This window comes from Crotalus tigris, unplaced genomic scaffold, assembly GCF_016545835.1.
Source record: "Crotalus tigris isolate CLP2741 ecotype Arizona unplaced genomic scaffold, ASM1654583v1 scf7180000017887.1893490, whole genome shotgun sequence".
Lineage (NCBI taxonomy): Eukaryota > Metazoa > Chordata > Lepidosauria > Squamata > Viperidae > Crotalus > Crotalus tigris.
In genome coordinates this window covers 1,198,190-1,210,661 of record NW_024096704.1, presented here as the reverse complement: position 1 = coordinate 1,210,661, position 12,472 = coordinate 1,198,190, and the positions used below count along the sequence as shown (strand labels likewise).

The window sequence follows — 12,472 nt, the reverse complement described above, 5'->3', positions numbered from 1 at the left end:
CTTCAAATATCGAAAAGGAGGACATGAAGGAGGACACTTTTTGAGGGAGGACAGAACTTACAAAAGGAGGACTGTCTTCCCTAAAGGAGGACGGTTGGTTACCTTATCTTCACATACCTAGTCATCTTCCAACTTCAGCTTGCGTGTGAACTATGAAGATATGTTGGAGGAGAATGTCAAAGAATAGCAAGTTACAAGCGCTTCATTGGAAAAAATACAAAGCTAAGATTAAAAGTGTTTCCACCCTGCAGGTTGATAGAGATTCATAATTTGTTTTGCATGTCTTGAAATTAGTATACACAGTTAAAATTATTTTTTAACCCCCTTCAGACTTTATATATATATATATATATATATATATATATATAATATCTAGTCCTACTGCAGCCTCATGAACTACCCAGCGCACCGCTTCTTTTTTGTGTTTTTATTAATCGGAGGCTTATTAGTTTGGGCAGTGATGCTGGAATCCTCATAACTTGCTGTAAGATTGTTATTAGGCTGACACTGATTTCATAACTGGTACAATTCCATAGTAAGCATACAGTTTTTATCCAATTCTCAATTACTATAAATAGTCCTCAACTTACGACAACAGTTAAACCCAAAATTTCTGTTGCTAAGGGAGGCAGTTGTTAAATGAATTTTGCCCCATTTTATGACCTTTTTTGCTACAATGTTAAGTGAATCACTGAAGCTGTTAAATTAGCTTCCCTATTGACTTTCTTATCAGAAGGTTGTAAAAGCTGATCACATGACCCTGGGACACTGCAACTGTCAAATATGAGTCAGTTGCCAAATGTCTGAATTTTGATCACGTGACCATGGGGATGCTGCAATGGTTGTAAGTGTGAAAAATGGTCATAAATCACTTTTTCCGGTGCTGTTGTAACTTTGAATGGTCATTAAATGAACTGTTGTAAGTCGAGGACTACCTGTACTATACACTGTATTGTTGGCTGGGTAAATTAAGGTAATATAAGTTTAGTGCATTTGTACCTATGTCAAAGTCAGTTTCTTATGATAAGGGTATTGAAATTAGTAGCTATAAGTATTTTAGTTATTATCTTGGTATTTTTTTAAGTAAATTAATTCTCAAATCAGCACAATTTTCAAGTTGTCACTAGAGGGCCTTCTAAGATAGTGTTTCCACTGAGCAGTTCCGAATCAATAGGAGTTGAGGATTTATTTTTACTATAAACTAATATTTAATTACTATGTATATATACCGTAAATGCCGGCGTATAAGACGACTTCCACGAGCGCTGAAATTGGCGCCAAAGACGGGGGGTCGTCTTATACGCCGAGTCGTCTTATACGCCGGAAATACTGGTAGTTTCCGACGTATAAGACGACGTTCTAGGAATGTGGCCCGGCTATAAAGACGGGGGTCGTCTTATACACTGGGTCGCCTAATACGCCGGCATATACGGTATATATATATATATATATATATATACCAGGACCATTACTTTTAATAAATATATATTATATGTGTGTGCATGTGTGTGTATGTTTTAAATCTTTAAATATTTCAAAACTTTAGAATACTTGCCCTTTTCAGGAACTGAGTTTCATTTCTCAGCCTAATTTTAAAAATTTGTTTATATACCAGTGTTTAAACTAGCAGAATTGATAAGAATCTTACAACATGATTAATTTTTTGCTTAGAAAAATTACATTGAAGAAACAAAGTAGAAAAAATACAGCATGTTATGTAAAAGCAAATGTTTTACCTCATAAAATTGTTTCCATTTGTGTTAATGTGGGAAAATAGTATTTTACATTAAAAATCTCCCAGTCTTATTAGTTTGATAAGAGATTCTTTAGAACACATTGTTTTTAAAATAAAACAATATACATTTAAATGTTTCTCTTCATACAAATCTAATCTGTGTTTCGTAAAAACAATATGATATTTTGTTTTTAATAAATAATAGTAAATTTTGGCATATGTTTATAATTAATTTCTATCCAGTATAAAATTGAAGTTCTGTAAATAAATCATTTCATTAGTTTAATGATATAAATATATTAAAATTTCCAAGTTTTTGAAACTGTTAATTGTAACTCTATATAACTTTCAAGTATCGCTTTAGCCGTTTGAGACTATTATGATACAGAAAGGACTTTTACAATTGTCAGTTAAAGAAATAATATTTACTATTAAATAGTTACAAAATCTTGCACTGAAACAATTGCATTTTCTATTATTGGGAAATGGAATTTGTGCATTCATTGAGTACCTTCTATCAATGTGATTGCCTTCTTTTTAAGGCAGGTAGAAGCCATATTTATTTTACATCTTCATATACTGAAAATTAAATGGATGAATTTTGTAACTGCCTAAATTGATGCTGAGATCAGTATATTTTAGACTTGTTTGTTTGATTCAAATGTAGCTCTAGTTTTTGCACAAATGTGATAGAACATGCTCCATTTTTTATCTGTTTTATTTTGTCCCAAATTTTCTAACGTTGTTTAACAGTTTTTATGCAATAATAATGCATAAAAAGAGGGTCCAGTTCTTTTTGAAACCAGTAGTTCTTGTCTTTGCATCTGTCAGTAGATAATCATATGCATTTTCAGAGGACTAAATGGCAGCTGCCCAGATGCTATAAGCACTAACCTTTGTGGCAGATTTCTAAATGCTTTGATGGATGTTTTTCAAATAATCAGTTTTTTCTTATAAACAATCTGGCTTCATAGGACAACAGTTGCTGTTCCCTTTGAGAATCCTTTCCCTTATTAATTTCTCATTGATGTACCCACTGTATCCTATTAAGCTGTTTACTCAAACGATGCTAATTAGGCTTAGATAGAGGATTCCTAGTTTATCTAGTTCCTGTATCTCTTGAGAATATTCTGCTGAAGATATTCCAGCTTCATATTACTTGCAGTAAATGGAAGAACTGAAGACCAGACTATGTTTGTTATGACTTATGAACAACTGCATTATTTTAGGAAACTTCAGGGTATTTTTCCAGTTTCAAAATCAAAGCAAACCCCACAGCTTTGTAAAGTTTATATAGCTCTTATTTGGGATGAGAGAAGAGGCTGCTTAGGCACCAAATTTTAAAACTGTTTTTAGTTATAAATAATTTTGGGGATGTGTCATTGGCGAGAAATTAACTTTGTGGTGACTCCATCATGTTCCTTTCCCACTTGAGTGTTGTTCTGGTTGTCTGCATACTTCTACGTGCTGTTCAGCAAATGCTATGTTGTACGGTACTGGTTTAATCCAAAATACGTTCTTGCGAAAGGGAATGGCGTTGTCCATAGGTTAATAGTCTGGGGATTGTCTATTCTTAATGCCCAGAGAAAGGAGATGAGGAATAAAAGACTGTACAGCTGCAATTTCTCTGAGCAGCACTTTATGCAACATGATTTAATGGGTTGAGAGGGAGCAAATGGTTTTTGCACTTTTTCTGAAGGCAGGGAACTGGCCCAGTACCCTAAAAAGTGAAGGAGGAGAAAACTGTCTTTTCTTGCTTGTATGTATTCTCCTGGGGGAACTCGGAGGAGATGGCATTGCTGGGATCTATGTACCTGAACATTTCAGAATTGAAGTTCTCTCCTCTTTTTCCTTCTTCCTCCATTGAGATCACTAGTTCTGGCTGATAAATATATTAGGGCTGTAAAGGAATATAGGTAGTCCTTGACTTATGACCACAGTTGAGCCCAAAATTTCAGTTGCTAAATGAGAGACTTGTTAAATGAGTTTGTCCCACTTTATGACCATTCTTGCACAGTTGTTAAGTGAATCACTGCAGTTATTAAATTAGTAACATGGTTATTAAGTGAATCTGGCTTCCTCACTGACTTTGCTTGTCAGAAGGTTGCAAAAGGGGGTCACATGACCCTGGAACACTGCAACTGTCATAAATATGAGTCAGTTGCCAAGTATTTTGATCACATGACCATGGGGATGCTGCAGTTGTCATAAGTGTGAAAAAGGGTCTTAAGTCACTTTTTTCAGTGGTTTTGTAACTTCAAACTGTCACTAAACGAACTGTTGTAAGTTGAAGACTACCTGTACCAAATAAATTTATTAACACCTCTTAGAATTCTCTAGTGTGCTACATTTGAGCCCTGGTGGCTCAGTGGTCAGAATGCAGTACTGCAGGTTGCTTCTGACGACTGCCAGCAGTTCAGGAGTTTGATTCTCACTGGCTCAAGATTGACTTAGTCGTCCATCTTTCTGAGGTCGGTAAAATGAGGACCCCGATTGTTGGGGGCAATATGCTGACTCCCTAAACCACTTAAAAAATGGTGTAAAGCATTGTGAAGCAGTATTACTACTGCTATTTTCCAGAAATAGCGCTGTTTTTTCAGAAACCTCAAGTACTAAACTAATAGCACAAATCCAAGTGACATTGTGAAAATTGCTTTTTAGCATCAAAGATGCTTAAATAACTTTTGTTTATCCATTTTTTTCCATAGGATATTGTACCAGTGGATGCCTCTTATGAAGTGAAAGAACTATATGTGCCTGAAAATAAGCTTAAGCTGGCCAAAACAGATGCAGAAACATTGCCAACTCTGGAAATAAATAAGGTAGTGGGGAATTTGCAAAAAAGTTTACACAAGTAGCTATAGTACCTCACTTGTTCACATATAACTCGAGTTAGTTATTTGTGCCATACATCTTTTCTTACCTATAAACTTTTGTTGTATTTTATGCTACAAAGAAAAACTCTCTCAGCCATCCAGATTGTGACAATATGTGTTTTACTGCCAGAAATACTTTGTTCATCTGAGTGAATTGGATAGCTATTTACGAGCCTGACTCAATTTTGAAAGATAAACACAAACACAAAAAAGAGATAATTGTTTTCCACCCTCAAATTCATCTAATTTTCCTAAATTAGATTTACAAATCCATTTGATTGATGTTTCTTTTCTATAGCCTTTATAACTCACTAAAGTACCCCTACAGTTTAATTAATCTCTTGCATTTCCTACATACATACTTGAGTAGACACACAAAACTTCAAATGAACATTTTTAATGAATACAATCAAATATGAACAAATCTTGAAGTGGATGGTTTCTATAAGCAGCTTACACATAGAAAGTTGTTCTGCTTTCTTATTCTTAGTAATGATAAATTATTTAAGCATATTATAACCCTCTTATGCAGTCTTTCTCAACCTTGAAGATATGTGGACTTCAACCCTCAGAATTCCCCAGCCTAGGAATTCCACACATTTTTAAGCTGTCAAGGTTGTGAGACACTGGCCATGTACTGTTTTGGTATGGTAGGTCTCTGTATGGATGAACTAAGAATCATAACTTACCAAATTTTTCTCATATTGTCTTTCTAAATGGATGCTTTTATTCTGATGGTGCCCAGAATCTAGTACTTATGAAACATATATTTACAGGTTGATATGCAGTGGGTTCAAGTTCTTGCAGAGGGCTGGGCAACCCCACTTAATGGCTTTATGAGAGAAAGAGAATATCTTCAGTGCCTTCATTTTGACTGTCTACTGGATGGTAAGACATTTCAAGTTGACCACATGATCCATTGATCTTGCAGAGAGACTATATATATTTCTCCCATTTGCACTTAATAATAATCAGCTGTGTGTGTGAAAACATTTGACTATACTCCAACTTAGAAATTTGAAAATATCCTTATTCTTTCGGAGCTGGGCCATTATATTTCATCAACCATTGTTTATTTGAAACTCAAGGTCTTGGGCTATATTTGGCCCTGGGAGACTTCAAAACAAAATTACAAGTTAAATGTGACAGAAGCAGGACATTATTAAGTACACATCTTGAGAGTAATCATGTTAGTTATATTCAATTTTAATTAAATATGTAAAACACTTTTAAAATTTTTGTCCTAGCCAAATCCACAAATTTTAGAGAATGAGTCTTTGACATGCTTCTGATAGAGCAATATGGGTTTAGGTTCAGAAAAAGTTTCAGCAAAATTCTATGGCTAAACCCTAGTCATCCGTGATTTGCAAACAATAATAGATAGGTTTATTGATCAGGCTATGGTCTAATGTTGTTTGTTTAGCTTTGTCTTACTGATCCTGGTCGTAGTTTTCTGTTTTTCTCATCTTGTCCTTTCCCTCCAAGTATAAATTATATTCCTGTTCTTACTCAATGACCCTGTGTTCTGGCTATATCTTTTCATTGTTTTGACTTACATGGAAGGTTCATTGGAAGAAAGGGTTATTATAGGCTTGCCAGGATTCTTTATGAGCTTCACAAAAAAACGATTAGAGATATAAGAAAAGAGGTGGTGTCTTAAAAGCATAGATCACAATACTGGATACAATATCCAGTATTTTAACAATACATGCTAGAATAGGAAACTAATGCCGTTTTTAAAATTTGAGGTAAAAACATCCTGGAAGCACGAAGTAAGTGAAATTTGTCAATTGTTGAAACTTGAAGCAGTAAACAGGGAATAGTAAGGATTCAGTCCAAAGGTCAGTCAGGCTTCCAGATGGTTTGGCCACTACCATTGGCCATGCTAACTGGGTTTGAACTTTGAAAAAAATGTTTATTAATGTATGTTTAAACTATTGGGCTGAAACATATTTTTTCATCATTACGGTAAACTCATATTTTGGAATAACAATGAACTGTTAATAACATTGATCAGTTTAGGATAAACTGTATATTATAATTGATGTAATATTAGCATTGATGGATCTCTTGAATAGTAGCTTTACTATACTAATAAATCAGTCTCTTTGTAATATTTCTCTTATGTTTATTTTCAAATAAAAGTTTTCATGAAGCCAAACCTGCTTTGTATCAATTTTATAATAATATATGATTGGAAAATGTTGGTGAAATTTGAATTTAAAGATCACATTTTTCATTTTTGTATGCTAAAATGACCCTTGAATACCCAATTTTGAATGCTTTTATCTTCAAAGTCAGGAATATGGATCCTTTCATATGAACTTTTTTCTTTGGGATTCAATGATATTGAACTGCTCCAGAACCCTGAAAAGATTGCAGTAGCAAACCAATGCTGGAAAAAAAAGTTTGATCAAGAGCTGCTTTTTTTTTTTTTAGAGAAAATGAAATGTTGGCATAAAAGACACTGCAGGGCAGAGAAAGGAATCACTCATTTGCTATCCCAGAGCAGTAAGAGCTGTAGTTTATTATTTGTTACTCTGATCACATTGGTGAGGAATGAAAATCCAGAACTGCTAAGCAGATCTATGCCTCAAGAACAGAGCAGGCAATGGATTTCATCTATTCATCATCAAAGGATGAATACAGTCAGAACATTATAGATTAAAATAATTATGTGCAGAACATATAGTCTGCTCCTGAAATATTCCATTCCTCCTTCCGAACCAATAGATCTGAAGGTTTGGGCAATGCTCTCTCCATTCTAGAAGTGAATTGTACATGAAGAGCTGTACCTTGCTCTGAATTTTGGAAATTGATTGTTCTGGTTTGCTTATTCTTAATTTTAATATTTTTTGGGGAGACTTGGAGATCCTTGTTATTCAAATGTCTGCTTTTTTTAGGTGGAGTCATTAATTTATCAGTGCCTATAGTGATGTCAGTTACAGAGGAAGACAAGGAGAGACTGGATGGATGCACAGCTTTTGCTTTGCTATATGATAATCGGCGCGTGGCTATTGTTCGCAACCCAGAGTTCTACGAGCAGAGAAAAGAAGAACGTTGTGCCAGACAGTGGGGAACAACATGCAAAGAGCACCCATATATCAAGGTAGCTTTTTCAAGCTAATTTTATCATTAATCTAATGTTATTGTTAATCTGCAGTCCTTCTATAGTGTAAATATGGTTATAAATAACATTGGTGAATAAGATTATTGGAGTGGTTACAGTATGTTTCGTATGACAGAGGTCTCCAACCCCTGGACCATACACCGATACTGGGTGAGCGTATGCTGCTTCATTTGCCCATATGCGGGATTAGGTTGCATGCACAAAACCATCCCCTCACCTCCCCACCGTGGCTGTTGCTGGTCTGTGGAACCAGAAAGATTGGGGACCTCTGCCCTATGGTACAAACCTTGATAGATTTTCATATAACACTCTTGTTACATCAGTCATTTCTCTACAATCTTTTCGTGCTTAGCCTGTTGAAGTAAGTCTAGAGTGATTGCATATCTTTTGGTACAAACAAATTCATGTAAATCCCATATACTGTCATTGAACTGGACAGCAATTTCTCTCATCTGGCTTATAAATATAGATTTGTGATCCTAGAGGAAACACTCTGAAATGAATTATTCAGCAGTAATGACAGAAAAACATCTGCCCTTTCTGCCTCAGGCCTTGACCAGATTGAAATAACAGATTCCAGCATTCAATTCACCTTTTATTTTGACAAGCAGTTTAAATTATCTATTAAACTGATCTCTTAATTGTAATGATCTTGATCGTAATCAGTACTTAGTAGGCTTATCTACAGGAATTATCCATGAGATCAGTCAGGCTATAAGACAATGAATGGTTCAAAGTGAACTCTGTGATTAAATGGAGTCTTGAATCAAAAGTTATTGTTTTTAGGTTTCAGCATATATATGTTTGGCGAATTTGTCAACTTTGGGAAGTTTTGTTTTAAATCTTTTAAAACGCTGTTAATTTTAAAAAGCTCTGTTAACTATGACCCCTGAAATTTGATAATTCTTTAAAACCTTGGTCAATGTTTCAATTTAATTTAATGCTATAAACCTATCTGCTAATCTGTATTAGTCTTTTCAATTCCAGGGGTTTACTGATCACGCCCAAATCAACCCCATCCTGTCTTCTCAAAGACAGCACATAATGGCACCATAGTTTTTGAAGAGGTATAAAGACATATTTTCCAGGTTGTTTTTCAGGTTTCATTAGGATAAATCAATGTACGGTAATGCAAAACACAGATTTTGTAGCAAAACAGTAGGATGACATGCTAACCTAAAGTTTGAAGAAATATGAAATTGTTGGGGAAAGTTAATCAGAAATTCTGATACAGGTAGTCTTTGCGTTTCAACTATAATGGAGCCTGCACAATACAGTCATAAGTTGTAACAGTCATAAAATGGATTGGTTACGTGATTGACCTGATCTTATGACATTTTTTGCAGCAGTTTAGCACAGTAATCGTAAATGCGAGTACTATGGTCATTAACTTAAATCCATTATTTGCTATGGTGTAGTTTTGCCAAAACCCAGAAGTAAGTTGTAAAACCATCATACAGTGTGGTGACATGATTGCAGGACATTGCAAACGACCGTAAATGTGTTGGTGAGTGCTTGAAATGTGGTCATGTTACTGTGGGCAGGGGCTGTCAGAATTTTGGTTCCAGGTCGTAGATACCCTGTTTCAGGTAGATTATAACTTGAACATTTGCTAAGCGACCGGTTATAAGTTGAGGACTAGCTGTATGTTTATGTATATGAGTAATTCATGGCACAAAGCAACTCAAAAGTCACAATACCAGATATTGGGATTAACCAAGACTATCCTAGGATGCTCAGAGCAACTGTTCTTATAAGTTATCTTGTCCCCATTCACATTGCTATTGATATAGTCTGCTTTCTTACATTTCGTAGATGGTTATGGAACAAGGGGATTGGCTAGTGGGTGGTGATCTTCAAGTCCTGGATCGAATTTATTGGAATGATGGTCTTGACCAGTACCGACTCACACCTGCTGAGTTAAAGCAGAAGTTCAAAGACATGAATGCTGGTAAGTTCTTAAATGGCAATTGGTAATAAAGAAGAAAATCTGGCTGCCACTTTCGAGAAATCTGCCCTGGACAATGCTGTGGAGCAGACCTGGGCATTTTATGGCCCTTCAGCCGTTCCTGTCTGGTCTGTGATGTTGGTTGGGGGGGCATCAGTAGAGGTGGGGCATTGCCAGGGGGCCTTGGGGGGGCATAGCAATGTTGGCAGGGCAGGTGACATCGGCAGGGTCAGGGCAGCAACATAGATGGGGCAAGGCAGGGATGGGGGAGGAATCTCGGCAGGGATGGGGCAGCATTGGTGGGGTGGGCATTGGTTCTCCACAACAGTCCCAGTTTCTCATGTGGCTCTCTGGGAAAATTAATTGCCCACTCTTGCTGTAGAGTCCGATCTTTATTTTCAACAGAACACTGTTTCTGTGGTTGCAGTCGTGAAAACCAATAACTGTAAAGGGGGAGAAGGGCACACACACAAAGCTGTCATAGGTTTTGCCATTTTTTTTTTCTGTTTCTGACTGCATTCTGAACTGGCAGATTTGGTATTCCAAAAGAGTACACTAACCCTAACTTCCAAATCTTTTTGACTGCCTGCACAATACTTTCCTCTTCCATAATGGCTGTCTGGGACTATGGTCTCCAGTAATCTGCATAAATTTTGGTTTGTTTTGTATTATGTTTTGTATTATATGGAAACAAACATAGAATATTATGCTCGGTAGTGATAAATGGTATTAAAATGCTTAAGAAAAATTCTTTTTAAAAGACTTTTCTAGGCTTATAACCTAGCAATGAAGAAGACCATGGTATAGTCAGTTTGTTTTCACTCTAGCATTTTCCAGTTTGTATTATGCTGGCAAAATAAGAAACAGATCAATAGTAGTCTGACAGATTGCTTTTTCTGTGCTGTTATAGCTGGGGAAAACAGGACCAGTGTGTAGATTAATATTCTAAAATTGTGGGTAAGAAGGCTTGAAGTTAGAGTTGTTACTTTAAAACAGAAACATATTATAAATAAAGATATTTGTTCTGGATCTGTAAGAGCCCAGTTTTATGACTGCAAACTGTTGCAAACTTTAATGGCTAATCTGCTGCAGATATGGCTTAAAACTTAGCCACATTTCACGTCTATGTTTTTTCCTCCTAAATTTTTAAGTATCTTGCTTAATGAAGACTTTTGAAAACTTTACAGATGGCATATTATATTTTATGACTTTTGTTGGCCTCAAGGAATATTACCATGATATCCTCTCCCTCCTGCACTCCATCTCTAAGTGGGAAAAAATGACTGCCAATCTCAAACTCTGTTTAAAATGTGCATTTTTTACCTTGGAATTTTGGCTCCAAATATTTCCTTCAAATAATTAACATTTGGATTCACAGCCTCAAAACTCTTCTCTGGGATGTATTGGAACTGAGGTCTTGGCAGTATTTACTTTACTTAAAATTGATAAACTAGTTATTGTTTAGAAACTGGATGATAAATTGATTTAAAAAGTAATTCATTGTCTAAAATTGAACAACTTGACTTTTGCATATCTTGAATGCTTATGGGAAAAAAAATCAAGCATGAAATCAGAACAAAACTGCTGAAGTTCTACATAATAAATATGAAAAATAACTTGCAAACAATTATGGATGCATGCAGAATATAAACAAGTTTATAATTTTGTTGAAGAATATGGCCCTATTCCAGCATCAGCAATCCATCTGTACAGATATTTTTTTATCTATGATTATAGTAGAGTTGGCCTACGATGGCCAGCCGCAGGGGATAGAGAAATAGCTTTTGAATATGTTGCCATCACCATATTTCACTTATTTACATGTATGCTTCCTTTCTTCACTTTGATAAAGAGGTGATAACCCCCCTTTGGGTTTTTTGTTTGTTTGTCTTGGGTGGGGGAGGGTAGATGGGAAATCCTGTTGCTTTAGCTGTGGGATTCAGTTCAGTTTGAGTTTAAGACATACAAAAACCACATTGATGAAAGCAAATACATTAAGTGGCTGGATATCTTTCATGTCCTTAGTGCTAGCTTGCACTTTTCTTGGCAGCTATTTAAACATTCCTGCTGGTACTATTCTCTCCCCCCCCCCGCAGCTTAAATTAGTAGGCAGTGTCAAGGTATTTTATATGCAGTGGTTTGATAGATCTTTGGCATGAAATAGGGATGACATAGCATTGACAGAACGTCCTCTTTGAGGGAAATGAGAGCCAGATACTCTTGACTATAGGATTTTGATGATTACCAGTAGAACTATAGTTCATCATATCAGCGTTCATACTGTTGTATTCTGATCTTTCAAACATTAGCCATAATTAGGGGGATAATCTATTGAGATATCTCTCTGCAACTGGCTATCTCTAACCATCCCCCCCCCTTTTTTTTAATATATTACAAGCCAAACAGAGTTGAATAAAACATTGGTGCTCACTTGTCATTGATTACTAGAATTGTTGATTTGTTACTTCTAGAATTGTTGACATCTTTCCCTTCTTTCTTCAGATGCTGTCTTTGCTTTCCAATTGCGTAACCCTGTGCACAATGGACATGCCCTGTTGATGCAGGATACTCATAAGCAGCTTCTGGATCGAGGTTACAGGCGCCCAGTTCTGCTTTTGCATCCTCTGGGTGGCTGGACAAAGGATGATGATGTTCCTTTGATGTGGCGAATGAAGCAACATGCAGCAGTGCTAGAGGAAGGAATATTGAATCCAGAAACAACTGTTGTGGCCATATTTCCCTCTCCGATGATGTATGCTGGACCAACTGAGGTACGACGTCAT

The 12,472-nt window shown here is 36.0% G+C and overlaps 1 protein-coding gene across 2 annotated transcripts in view; it reads left to right on the top strand.

The window, feature by feature from the left end:
- The window catches only part of PAPSS1 (3'-phosphoadenosine 5'-phosphosulfate synthase 1), a 44,252-nt gene that overhangs the window by 10,748 nt on the left and 21,032 nt on the right, over positions 1–12,472 (top strand). For both annotated transcript variants that reach the window (XM_039344013.1, XM_039344012.1), the window contains exons 6-10: positions 4,444–4,557; positions 5,388–5,499; positions 7,515–7,720; positions 9,557–9,692; positions 12,192–12,460. In XM_039344013.1, coding sequence (XP_039199947.1) covers positions 4,444–4,557; positions 5,388–5,499; positions 7,515–7,720; positions 9,557–9,692; positions 12,192–12,460 — 837 coding nt within the window. The remainder of the gene's footprint in view (positions 1–4,443; positions 4,558–5,387; positions 5,500–7,514; positions 7,721–9,556; positions 9,693–12,191; positions 12,461–12,472) is intronic.